The 13,483-nt window shown below is 37.2% G+C and overlaps 2 protein-coding genes and 2 non-coding genes across 4 annotated transcripts; all 4 read left to right on the top strand.

The window, feature by feature from the left end:
* LOC149718343 (uncharacterized) lies at positions 1-1,768 on the top strand. The gene is made up of 6 exons (XM_089860801.1): positions 1-146; positions 218-382; positions 441-609; positions 896-1,113; positions 1,177-1,496; positions 1,558-1,768. The coding sequence occupies exons 2-6, from the start codon at positions 371-373 to the stop codon at positions 1,766-1,768; spliced, it is 930 nt and encodes a 309-aa protein (XP_089716927.1). The 5' UTR covers positions 1-146; positions 218-370.
* A 1,397-nt stretch (positions 1,769-3,165) lies between these two features.
* Positions 3,166-3,920, top strand: LOC149718342 (uncharacterized). Its single transcript, XM_089867316.1, has 2 exons — positions 3,166-3,374; positions 3,438-3,920. Exons 1-2 carry the CDS (start codon positions 3,199-3,201, stop codon positions 3,646-3,648), a joined length of 387 nt encoding a protein of 128 aa, XP_089723442.1. The 5' UTR covers positions 3,166-3,198; the 3' UTR covers positions 3,649-3,920.
* Positions 3,921-9,656: 5,736 nt separating this feature from the next.
* On the top strand, positions 9,657-9,763 carry LOC149718341 (U6 spliceosomal RNA). The gene has a single exon (XR_016381407.1). It is a non-coding gene; the product is annotated as a U6 spliceosomal RNA (small nuclear RNA).
* A 217-nt stretch (positions 9,764-9,980) lies between these two features.
* On the top strand, positions 9,981-10,087 carry LOC149718340 (U6 spliceosomal RNA). Its single transcript, XR_016381403.1, has one exon. It is a non-coding gene; the product is annotated as a U6 spliceosomal RNA (small nuclear RNA).
* The last annotated feature ends 3,396 nt before the right edge of the window (positions 10,088-13,483 follow it).

The following is a 13,483-nucleotide window of genomic DNA, read 5'->3' as shown; positions in this document are numbered from 1 at the left end:
ATGAAGTATTTTTCACAAGACTTTTATAATATGTTTATTTCTTACAGTAATTTGATTTTTTCAATGATTTTAGGGTGATTTACGAAGGGCATAAAGTGAACGTTGACCAGTCTCATAAAATTTATAATGCTCCAGAATTTTTCAACGTACGTCAAAAAGAAATCAGAAAAAATTTAAACACACATAATAACACGTTTTAAATAATCCTCTCATTTAGAATGTCAATGCTATCATACGAAGCACGTCAAGCTCATTTTTCTACGGTCGAGAGAAATATTTCAGCCCATCTCCAGCTATCAGAACGGCTAGGACGATTATAGTGTCCGGTCCCCCAAAGAAAGTCTTGACCACTACCTATGCCTTCTTAAATATGGACACTGATGTAAATTTTGCTCAAGTACAATACAATAATCATTGGATTACATTCCTTTTTCAAATAGGTGCTGATTTTAATGGGGTCAACCTTGGTCATTCTGTCAATTTTGCTCGTCGTTCACTCCATCGTAACCAACAAATACAAATCGTTGCCCACCAAGAAAGTTGTCAAGAAAATGGCCCAAGAAACCCTGGGAAATGTCTGGGTGAACGCGTCGCTCTTGTGCGCTGAACGTAAGCGATCAAGTGCTCGCCTATATTTGAAAGGAATTCGTGTTATCGCGAGCCTGAGACTTACTGAGAGCTGGTTCGTGAACGACGCAAGAATTGACTACTCTCGGTTTTGCAGTCTATCTTCCTATTTAGTCTGTACTATACTAAGCCTTTGACAGCGCCTCACCAGGCGTCGCTTTCACCAACGTCACTTCATGACAAGCTCTCAGTAACCAGTGACAAACTTATGGAACCTAGATGAACTTTTGATGATACTAAGCTAATAGAATAATTATGTTCACTATAGCGATTCCCTCCATTTTGCCGCACATTACTTGTCGTCTGCTCGCTTCGTCGTGGCTGATCGGAGTGAGTTTCATTCTGTTTTTCTTGGGTTGTTTCATGCGGACGGAGTTCACGATGGAAAGCTACAATTACATCGACACCCTCTCGGACTTGATCAAATCGAGAATTGCACCGATAATGATAAAAGGAAGCGGAACTCTCTACTTTCTAAAATATTTGGTAGATAGTCGTTTCAGCGTTAAGTTAATCTATTCTTCTGACGTCATTGGTGCGCATCTTTAGGCAGGCCAAGACCCAGAAGTTCAGGAATGGTTAGAAGCGCAAGATGAAGAGGAACTGATTCGTGTTACAACGGATTATACGAAACTTGACGGATACATTCCGATTACTTTCGGGGAAAACGCTCTAATCACTGAGGATAACAATCTGAATTGGATAATGGGAAAAATCCTGACATCTGATCCTGAGAGTAAAAAGTTCTTGGTGGAGAACGGAGGTCTTTATTATTCGCAGCACGAAGTTGGCTTCGTCTATTTCCACTTCATTTTCAACACCTCTTGGTTGAGGAGCAGTCCGCAATTGCGCGAAAACCTTCAACTAAGGTAGGTACGAATTTGATAGGAAACTGATTGAGGGGCTTGAAGATAGATAGTCTTGTTTCAGCCTAAAAGTGATTTTCGAAACGCAAGTTTTCGAATACCTGGATTTAGAGAAGCGTTACTTAATTGAAGCAGTCAAATGGAAGAGACCATTGAAAAGCACCGTTGCCTTGGACCTGAGTAGCGTCAGCGTTCCTTTCTACTTGCTCTTCATGTTGTTGTCAGGAACAGTAGCCGCCGTCATAACCGAAATAATTTTCAACCACTTTGCTTAAAGGCTGAAGTGAAGGACATGAAATCCAATTCCATGAAACCACAAACAAAAATATATTTTCATTCTTCTAAAATCTTGATCACTAATCGTTTCAATTGATGTCACTTTAAGTCTTCTCATTATTTTATTACGATATGAATATAACTAAAAATATTTAAGCGTATGAACCGAATTAGCGGCCAAATGGTAGTATTCCCCCTCCACGGATTTTTAAAAGTTTGTACTCATTTCTGATAGTAAATGAGGCGGGGAACACGATGCCGTCAAAATTTTTCACCGCAAATGGTTTTTTTTTTTTTTTTTTAAAAAAAGGTAGCACATATTACTTATGGTTGTTTGTATATTTGATATTTGGGGCGCATACACTTGTTTAGATTATGTTTGGGATATTTTAGGTTCAGGTTAGGTTAGGTTAGGTTAGGTTCAGGTTAGGTTAGGTTAGGTTAGGTTAGGTTAGGTTGGGTTAGGTTTGGTTAGGTTTGGTTAGGTTAGGTTAGGTTTGGTTAGGTTAGGTTTGGTTAGGTTAGGTTTGGTTAGGTTAGGTTAGGTTTGGTTAGGTTCAGGTTAGGTTAGGTTAGGTTAGGTTAGGTTCAGGTTAGGTTAGGTTCAGGTTCAGGTTCAGGTTAGGTTCAGGTTAGGTTAGGTTCAGGTTAGGTTAGGTTCAGGTTAGGTTAGGTTCAGTTTCTATTAGATTTCTCCTTTTCCAAAATATTGCAATTTTCATAAAAAAAAAATTAAAAAAAAAAATTTCAAAATCATTTGCGGTGGAAATTTTTAACGGCATCGTGTTCCTCACCTCATTTACTATCAGAAATGAGTACAAACTTTTAAAAATCCGTGGAGGGGGAATACTACTATTTTACCGAATTAGCTAAAAAAAGCAACTAAATCGATTCAGATTTTGAATCATGAGCCTCATAAACCAAAATTACATTTGGATAAAACTCGAGATTAGCACTAATTTGGATTTCTTGGAAATTTTCTTTCTACTTCAAACGGAATCGTTTTAAATCTTCTTTTAACTTATCAAGGGTTAATAATGCACTTATGATATTAATGTGTCAAAAATTGGACTAGCGTGTGAATTCAATTAGAATTATTATGTGAAATCTATAGCTTCTTTAATAATGTAGATATGAAGTTCAAATAATCATTAAGCTATTTCCTATTAAAAGAAGAAATTCTTATATTCTTGAAACTATATGGAAGTCGCTTACCCAAAAATTTTAACTTTCGACGATGGTTATTTGAAAGGACCAAGGCTTAACGGAACGAGGATGTAATGCGAAGTAACTTAAAACTTGTTCAAAGAATCAAAAACCGCAAGATGAAGAGAAACTGATTAGCGCAGCTGTAACGGATTATATGACGCTTGACGGATACATTCCGATCCTTTTCGGGGAAATTGCTCTAATCACGGTTGAATCCTATATGAGTTGGGTACCGGAAGAAATCTTGACATCTGATTCTGAGAGTAATAAGTACTTGGTGGAAAACGGAGGTCTTTACTATTCGCAGCACGAAGTTGGCTTCGACTATTTGCACTTCATTTTCAACACCTCTTGGTTGAGAAGCAGTCCGCAAATGAGAGAAAACCTCCAACTAAGGTCGGTACGACTACGAATTTGATAGTTAACTGATTAAGGGGTTTCAAAACAATCTTGTTTCAGCCTAAAAGTGATTTTCGAAACGAAAGTTTTTATATATCTGGTTTTTGAGAAGCGTTACTTAATTGAAACAGTCAAATGGAAGAGACCGTTGAAAAGCACCGTTGCCTTGGACCTGAGTAAAGTCTTCGTTCCTTTCCACTTGCTCTTCATGCTGTTGTCCGGATCAGTGGCCGTTGTTATAATCGAAATATTTATCAAACAATTTTTATAAACACTATCTGAAAATGTAATGTCCCGCCGCGAAAATGGAAAAGAACTTTTTCTGCTCAAATTAATAATATTTGTTTATTTTATGATAAAAATCTCAGCCCACCACAGAAGCAAATTTGGTTACTGGAACAGCGCAAATGTAGAACAATAAATACTTAATACATAATTTAAATAAAGATTAATCCAATAAGCTTTGAGCAGACCATCTGTGTAATAATAATTCCGAAATTAAGTATACCAAAGCTTGGAAACAGATGGGTAGAATTATTTGCAGATTTTAGTTGGGCCTGAAGTTGATTCCAAGGGATGGAGTTATAAGCAACTGCGTTACAAACACGACAGTCTATATCTTAATAGGGGACAGATAATCAAGGTCCAGCCTAAACCTCTTCACGTAGAAAGCTGAATCTTTGCTGCGACGCAATTTTTAATTTATTGCTACCCATTAAAGCTTTTTTCCCAAATATCACGATCAGCAACGTAAAATAACCCTAATTTCGGAATGATAATAACACGCTGATATTGAATTTTCTTCACGAAGATTCAGGATAAAATTATATCAAGGCTTAAAACAGACGTCATATGAAAATTTCAGATTTAAAATCTCTGACCTTTTACCTTTCCCCCATATTTTCAAATACCTGACCTTACACCTTTCGCCCAATTTTTGAAATATCTGATTTATCCAGAATTCCTATGAAAACCCTTAAATGAATAAATGCCCGTTCAGACTGGAGTAAAATCTTACGTTCCCGTCCGTCGCCTCGATAAATTCGTTCCGGTCGCGTTGGCACGTTCATTTCCCTGTTCAAACATACGCGAGAGCGGACGACTTAAAACGAGTCGCGTATACGGTGTGATTTTTGAGCCACGACTTATGAATTCTAAAATGGCCGAATACAAAATGACAAATATCACCAAGAGCACCCGAATAATCCTAAAACATTTCATATATCGTCTGCTAGAGCGTAGCTCACTCGATCATGAAAAAGCTTGATTGAAAAGGCGCTAACGAGGTGGCGCCACTTTGACACTGTCAGATAAAATTGAAAATTTTCAAACTAAACCCGCGAATCTCTTGTGAACAGTCTAATTAAGCCAGAAAAAGAGACTTCACCAACGTGAACCTAAGATTTTAGTCTAGTCTGAATGGGCTTTGAAACCTGACCTACATTATTTTCCACTATGCATTCGAACGACAATAGTGGTCTAATTGGAAAACCTGCCAACCGAAATACCCTTTCCATAATAAACAACAATACAAATTACTCGCGTAGAAAATTTGATGAAATCTTTTCCACGTTAAACTTTCCCAACAATCATTGATTTTGGTTTAAATTACAAAAATATTAACCATAATCTCTGAGGCGTCGAAAAAACTAATCATAGAACTTAAATTAACTTTCATATGGCGTCAAGCTTCTAGATTTCATTTAAATATTCACAGTTTTCATTTGAGTTACCCTAGCAACGGTTAAAAGCGCAGCAGCGAGTGTGTTGTTTACAGAAACGTTAAGGGTGGAATTATTGACGCGTTACCCAAACTCAGTACTCAAAGGCGAGTACGAAGTATTCTTAGAATTCTGTTAAATTATTATCGCTTCTAGACGAGGCTTGCTACTTTTGTCTTCAATTTACGAATTTGTGGTAGGATTTAATTGGACCACTAAAATGGCGCAGTCTGAATTTGAATTTATGGGAAATTATCGATATTTTAAATACAAGTATCTAGAAATTTGAATTTTCAAAACTCAAATGTTACAGTCGATTTTTAAACATTCATTATGGTACGCTCAAGAAACTCCAATAAATGTATCGACAATATTGGTGAGATTATCAACATTCGGTGTCGCGTATCCACCAATTCAATATCATGATGGAAATTAAAGTTTCAATATTTCTTGTCAGGAAATTTGGGAGTTTGGGAGCCAAGTGTCAATTAACAAATTCTTGGCGGATTATCTGAAACGATCCCTCAACATGAAGTATTTTTCATACCACTCGCGATTCGATTCGAGTAATTGGGCCGAACGAGAAAGAATGGTGCTAACGCGCAAGTTTTCGCTCGTTTTCCCAAGAATACTTGAGAATCTACGATACCTTAAAACTGGCGATTATTAGATTTACACTTATAAAAAATTATAGTATCTTAATTTAATTTTTTCGATAATTTTAGATCGATTTTCGAAGGGTGTAAAGTGAGCATTTTCGATTATAATGATATATATATTGCTCCTGAAGTTTTCAAAGTACGTCAAACAGAAATGAGATAGCACTTTAAATATATATAAATGCACTTTTTTAACCCTCTCATTTAGAACGCTCATGTTATCATGAAACCCGAGTCAAGTTCATTTTTCTACGGTCGAGAGAAATATTTCAGTCCGTCTCCGGTGGTCACGAGGGCCAGAACAATTATCGTGTCCGGTCCCCCCAAAAAAGTCTTGACCACTTCCTTTTCTTTCTTAAATATGGACGCTCAAGTAATTTTTCCTCAAGTACAATACCCGGATCATTGTATTTCATTCTAGGTTTCAATTAGGTGGTGATTTTATTGGGGTCTGCCTTGGTCCTTCTGTCACTTTTGCTCGTCTTTCACTCCATCGTAACCAACAAATACAAATCTTTGCCCACCAAAAAAGTTGTCAAGAAAATGGCCCAAGAAACCCTAGAAAATGCCTGGGAGAACGCGTCGCTCTTGTGCGCCGAACGTAAGCGGTTAAGTGCTCGTGTAAAAGATCCTATTACCAGATATTGTCTACCCTTTAATGGCTCGCGTTCTAATCATGATATTAAGTAAATGATATAATTATGTTTTGTAGCGATTCCATCCGTTTTGCCCCACATAACTTGTCGTCTGCTCGCTGCGTCGTGGCTCATTGGAGTGACTTTCATTCTGCTTTTCTTGGGTTGTTTCTTGCGGACGGAGTTCTCGACGGAAAGCTACAACTGCATCGACACCCTCTCAGACTTGATCAAATCGGGAATTGAACCTATAATAGTAGGCGAAAGCGGAACATTCGACTACCTTCAAGTTTTGGTAATTAGGCGCTTCCGTGGTAAGTCCTCCATTATTCTGATGTCATTGATGCGCTTCTACAGGCAGACCACAACCCTGTTGTAAAGGAATGGCTTGGAGCCCAGGATCAGGAGAATCTGTTGACGTCTGGTGTTGAATATCTGGGTCTTGATGGATACAATCCGATTCTTTCCGGGGAAAAAGCTCTCATAATATCCGATGAAATTCTGACTTGGACGATGGGAGAATTCCTGAAAAATGATCCCGAGAGTCAAAAGTTCTTGGCGGAAAGCCGAGGTCTATACTTTTCACAACACGCAATAGGGTTCGACTACATGCACTCCATTTTCAACACCTCTTGGTTGAGAAGCTCACCGCAAGTGCGTGAAAACCTCCAACTAAGGTCCGTACAAATTTCATGGTAAAATGATTAAGGATCTTGATGAGAGTTCTATTACAGCTGGGAACCTCTGTTCGAAACTCAAGTTTTCAATTATCTCGAATTTCAAAAGCATCACTTAATCGAACAAGTCAAGTGGAAGAGACCGTTGAAAAGCACGACTGATTTGGACCTGAGTAGCGTCAGCGTTCCTTTCTACTTGCTCTTCATGCTGTTGACTGGATCAGTAGCCCTTGTTATAACCGAAATATTTTTCAACTACTTTGCTTAAAAATTGAAGTGACGGACGAAATCAAATTCCTTGAAATATATTTCATCATTTTTCTATAAAATCTTGATCATGAATCGTTTCAATTGACATTACTTCAAATCTTCTCATTATCTTATTATGATATGAATATGTTATAAATATTTAATCTTATATGAAATTAATTAGCTTAAATAGGAAAATGCATCGATACACGGTTTTGTATCACAAGAAACTTAAATTTTCTTGATACTTCACAAGTACACCCACGAAATAGTTTTAAATCCTATCTTTAACTTATTAGGGGTTAATAATGCACTTATGATATTAACGTGTCAGAAATTGCACTAGCGTGTGAATTCAATTGTTTTAATATTGTAGATATAAAGTTCAAATAATCATTGTGATCTGTCCTATTAAAAAAAAGAAATTCTAACATTCTTGAAGCTGTATAAGTCGCGTCCACTTTTAACTTTCGTCGATGGTTATTTGAAAGGACCAAGACTTAACGGAACGAGGATGTAATGCGAAGTAACTTAAAACTTGTTCAAAGAATCAAAAACCGCTTGTTTCGAAATTTTTCAAATTCCCTTTTCTTTTTCTTTCCTTAAGCTCTAAAAGTTTCAAGGTCCGTCATCCAATCAGAGACCGTTTTTTTAGTAATTCCGTATGCAAATGTAAGGAACTTTCCTAGGGTTAGATGGGAAAAAGGTGGGCCGGTGAGAATTTAAAACCCTTCAATTATCAAAACGTAAAATCGTGCCCCGGCACTTTTTCGTTCTCTCCTCGTCAATTTGAAACAAAAAGGAGAAGGAACTGCACTATTTCTTCTTTATACTCTACGTCTAAATGCGCGCACGAAAGAAATAAGTCGTCACGTGCGACATAAATTTTAAATATTTTTTAAGCCTTTGTTCTTCAATTTAGGTATTCCGCGAGTTTTAAAAATTTATAGTTCTAGGCAGAAGTACGATGAGACTAGAAGTAAAGAGCATTGGTAGTAGATCCTGGCACTAGTGAAGAAATTTGAGGATTTTATGCCGCTTCCATCGCGCCTACACTAGAGAGAAAAAAATTGGTCGAGTTCCAAAAACATTTCCTACCCCCTTCCCCTCAACCTAAAGCCGCGGAACACGGACGCGGGTGCTTGAATTAGTTCGGCCGTCTACCGCCACGAGCGTCTCACATTTGGGAGGGAAAATTCAGAAACCGCTACCAGAGGGCCAACCGTTGGTGTCTTATCAGAATATTCACTTTCGCCAAGTGAAGAATTTGGTTACCTCGATACTTCTAGTCTCATCTTACTTCTGTTCTAGGTAATGTCACCTGATTACTGAATACGGTGGTAAAGAAAAACATTCTTTTGCATATTAGACGAAGTATTAATTAAATATTTCTCAGGTAAATACCGAAAAGACAGACGACAACAGGCACACGTCATTTGTTAAGCCTTGGTTTATGGAATTTGAAATTTTGGCTCGCTTAAAACTTATTTCACGTAATACCAAGTGATTAGCGATTACCAAATGTAAATACTAAGGCCAATAGGCTTTTCACTCTTAGATTCCTTGTACACCGATTACATGAAACCTTTTTTACAATGTCTACAAGATTTTGCGTAATAATAACTTTAATACATGCACAACTACGCTGTGTAAATACCGAAAAGACAGACAATAACACCTAATTCAAGAAGCATCAACTAACCCTAAAATATATTATCCTCAGATAAAAAAAAAGAATAAGAGAAACTATGGGTGAGGAAACAAAATTGGGCGGAATAAATTCCTTATTTTCTTTACATCCTCTTAAGCCTTGCCACGCTAAAAAACTAAAGAAATAAATAAAGAAAAAAAAACTTACATAGCGAACGTAAAAGAGTGAATTGTTCCCCCCAAAAATTAAAGCAGTTTCCCAAATTCTCATCCTCTTTTTCCTTCTCTTGATGCCACAGCATCTTCCGAAGATGGATGCGTTTCAGTTACGTACTCCCAGGAACGAATAATAAAAAAGAAACAGAAAAAGGCCTAGCTTCTATTTCTTTTTCTTTTTGTTCCCTATATCACTTAATGGCCAATGAGAATACTGAGAGAGAGGTAACAGAGCTTATTGAGAGACATTCTATTTTAGCTGGTAATAAGGAAACTACTAATTATCAACTAGTATTTATAATTTTTTTCTCGGCACAATGGTAGTATACATTAGTTGTTACACACATGGAAAGGAAACCATAAAATATTATGATTCATTTGCTTAATATTTAGTGTTTTTCTGGCATATACGCCCACTATATGATGTTCTGAAAAACGGGGTATATATAGCCATCGGGATTATGTAGGTATTGTAGTTGCTTCGGCACTACATATACTAAAATTGGAACGATACAGAGAAGATTAGCATGGCCCCTGCGCAAGGATGACACGCAAAATCGTGAAGCGTTCCAAATTTTTAATCATAATTTCATCCAATTTTAAGTTGATTGTTAACTTAATTTGTAATATTTTTCGGTTAAGTAGTAGTTTACATTAGTTGTAACACAAATAGAAAGAAAATTATGATAAATAACGGTTCAGTTTCTTAATATTTTGAATTTGTCTGACATATACGCCCACTTTATGATTTTCTGAAAAACGGAGTATATATAGAAGTTGGGAAGGTATGAATATTGTAGTTGCTTCGGCACTACATATACTAAAATTGGAACGATACAGAGAAGATTAGCATGGCCCCTGCGCAAGGATGACACGCAAAATCGTGAAGCGTTCTAAATTTTTTACCTTTCATTAAAATAAATTAAACCAATGTTAAAAGAAAACCGAGGTCCTCAGCGTAATCGTCCTCGAAGTAGTTTTTAATTAAGCATAATTTAACTACTTCCAACTTGTTTTAAATACAAATTTTCATGAGATTAGGCCTACCGTGTTTGGCGACACTTAACCAGATTTTTTCCTTTTCCGAGTTCGTCACACACGCGATTTCAAAGAGGGAAAATTACCAAATGTTTTCTTTTTCTAACTCAAACTATAAACGTCTCTATTTAAGAAAGAGAGAAAGTGTTTTTCTCAAGATATAAATGCGATGTTGTAAATAACCCTAATTTTTTTACGCCCGGCTTAACCCTAAAAACATCCACTTTACAGAATGGAAGAGATCAAATTAAACCCTACTTTTTACAGTTAAAGTTGTCTATGTGGTACCAAGGCTTAGTGAAAACAGTTTCACTGTTTTAAACACTTTTAAAAATATTTTTATAATAAGTCTATTAAACTGAACTTTTAAATTTCCTGAAAGCCTTTAAAAGCCTAAAAGTGTACCACCAAGCGACCAAGGCTTAAGTAACATTAGAGATTTTTAAACTCGAAATTTAAATGAAAATTATATCAAGTCCAATCTTTTATGTCGAAGTTAGAAATATGAACACGAAAAACACTACACTTAAAATAACTAGAAAATACCAAAAAGGTTAACGTGAACGAAAGCCTTTTAGGCCTAAAAGAGTGGTAACACCAAGTGACCAAGGCTTAACGAAAAAATCGTTATATTAAACTCGAAATTGAAATGTAAATTATATAAAGTCTAATCTTTTATATCGAATCACACGAAAAATGCTGCACTTTATTGCAAATTAACTAGAAAAGGTCTAAAAGGTTATCACCAAGGCTTAGGTAAAAATCGTTGTTTTAAATTCAACCCCAATTTCTTATAACATTAAAGTTAAATTATAAAAAGTTTAAAATAGGATATTATTATTTGCCCAGTTATTTGTAAACTCTACTTATAGCTGTCTATACAACGTGTTTCTGATAAAACATTTTCAACTCAAAATCCCCCAAAAGAACTCGCCCCCCCCCCCAATAAATTCGAACAGATCTTTCAGAAACACCCTGTATAATTTTGAGTGAGTAAAATTAGGCTTAGGGTATATTTTTCAAACGGGTATTTACAAGTACGTGTCTAAGTATCGAATCAATCTTTTTGAGCCACAAAACGAAACGAAAATAAAAACATCGTCCATCATTTTTCGAACCCAATAGACAAGAACCCCAGCCTGGATAACGATCGGTTCCTCCACCCAACGAGCTTCGACAGAGTGTACCGCCTTGGAGGACAGAAGTGTTGGAGTAGAATTGCTAGTGGGCCATGTGCGGCAATGAGTCTCCCAGAGTACCTCGCGTGTGCCCCTACCTTTGGTTGTTTGAGGATTGTTCAGTGCTGCCGCCTTGCGCCATTTAAGACACCCTACCAAAACGCCGAGAATGCTGTTCCGTAGATGGGGCTGGGGGTATGGAGGCTACGATATAGCAGAAGGGGATAATAGAAGAAGGATGACACTCTGTATCCTCTTAATACTTCAGTTATGTAACAGATTCTTCCTAGGCTCATGCACCTTTTTGTTTGCTCTCCCGCTCATCACACTTCAGATGGGCATCGCACCGTGCTAGGGTGAATTCTATAACCGTTTGGTATCCTAAATCTTCCCCCCCCCCAAACCTTGATTGTCTTGACGCGGGACAAAAATCCACAAGCGCATGCATGCGCCTTGGCAAATAGTTAAGCGCTAATAGAGTAATGATCAGGGAACTATTTACCGCGTTGTGATTCGGTTTAGTAACCTTATGCACTCCAAATGTTAATCTAATGTTGGGAAGAATCATGTTACAATTACTCCGCTTTGTGGGTGGTACACTTCTCTCGAAGAGAAGTATTATACACTTCTGGTTATAGGTATAGAGATTTCTACTCCATTTCATCTCTCTCCTCCAAGGTATAGTTGTTTAAGGGGAAACCCAGGGAAGCTTACCGGCAAAGCGTGAGAGAATTCGGTATTGGGAAAATTTTCGTGCCAACGTAGCTATTAAAGGTATATAGACTATGGCTAAAAAAAACTGAAATAACTGTTAAATCGCCTATTTTTATGATTTTCGGGTGAAACATTGTAGACACATCGTTTAAGTTTGGAAGGGTTTAAGTGTACTTTTGAAAAACTTTAATCATAAAACTGAATTAATGTAAAATGTAATAAATTATTTATTTTTTGGGGTATTCTCGAAGGCCTAATTTAAATAAATAAAATATTTTTCCTCTATTTTTCATTTCTCATTTAATTTAAATGAAATTGAATATTTTTCTGTATTTTTTATACGTCAAAATATTCGAGATATTTAAATTAAAGCACTAAATTTGACCGAACTAACAAAATAGTGCTTTAATTTAAATATTTATAACATTTTGGTCTATTTTATTTAACTAATTCAACAAACGCGATTAGAGCTCCCTAACTAGATAAAATAATTTGACCTACAATCATAACTTGAAAAGGGTGGCCCCGGAAGGCAAAATACCATAAAACCGAGGGGTCGGTCACTCTGTCTGTGTACACGACTCTACCTTTAACTATCCTAAAGTGATTACGCGTAATGTTTAAAAGCCCTACTCTTGACACGTAATCCATAGTTGGTGTACAGAGAATCTGACAGTGGTTAACCCCTCGCATGAGACATTTTCAACTCAAAATAACCCAAAGAAAACCATGTTAATTTCTGATAGAGTGGTACTGAGAGGGGCGTTCCTACGGGGACATGACGTCAATACTGGTAGTCTAAATTGTATGGCCTGAGCTGGCGACTTCTAATTTGGTCGCCAAAACCGAAGAAAGAGATAGGATGGTGTGACATGACGAGAAAGTTAGGAGGGTGTGACGTCACGAGAAAGTTAGGAGGGTGTGACGTCACGAAAAATTAAGGAGGGTGTGACGTCACGAAAAATTAAGGAGGGTGTGACGTCACGAAAAATTAAGGAGGGTGTGACGTCACCAGAAAGTTAGGAAGGTGTGACGTCACGAAAAATTAAGGAGGGTGTGACGTCACGAAAAATTAAGGAGGGTGTGACGTCACCAGAAAGTTAGGAAGGTGTGACGTCACGAAAAAGTTGGGAGATTGTGACTTCACGAAAAAGTTAAGAGGTTGTGACGTCACGAGAAAGTTAGGAGGGTGTGACGTCACGAGAAAGTTAGGAGGGTGTGACGTCACGAGAAAGTTAGGAGGGTGTGACGTGACGAAAACGTTAGGAGGATGTGACGTCACGAGAAAGTTAGGAGGGTGTGACGTGACGAAAACGTTAGGAGGATGTGACGTCACGAAAAAGTTCGTAGTAGCAGACTACAGCCCTTC

Source organism: Phalangium opilio, unplaced genomic scaffold (genome assembly GCF_054372755.1).
Source record: "Phalangium opilio isolate 3A_F unplaced genomic scaffold, DU_Popi_V2 ptg000002l_1, whole genome shotgun sequence".
In the NCBI taxonomy this organism is placed as follows: domain Eukaryota; kingdom Metazoa; phylum Arthropoda; class Arachnida; order Opiliones; family Phalangiidae; genus Phalangium; species Phalangium opilio.
This window is presented reverse-complemented; position numbering and strand designations above follow the sequence as displayed.

What these genes read in the sequence shown, in the direction of transcription:
- LOC149718342 (XM_089867316.1), top strand. Translation starts at nt 3,199, where the DNA reads ATGAGTTGGGTACCGGAAGAAATCTTGACATCTGATTCTGAGAGTAAT. An exon ending in AGAGAAAACCTCCAACTAAG is followed by an intron (nt 3,375 to 3,437) that starts GTCGGTACGACT and finishes ATCTTGTTTCAG; the next exon opens with CCTAAAAGTGATTTTCGAAA.
- LOC149718343 (XM_089860801.1), top strand. An exon ending in GTCGCTCTTGTGCGCTGAAC is followed by an intron (nt 610 to 895) that starts GTAAGCGATCAA and finishes TGTTCACTATAG; the next exon opens with CGATTCCCTCCATTTTGCCG. An exon ending in CGCGAAAACCTTCAACTAAG is followed by an intron (nt 1,497 to 1,557) that starts GTAGGTACGAAT and finishes GTCTTGTTTCAG; the next exon opens with CCTAAAAGTGATTTTCGAAA.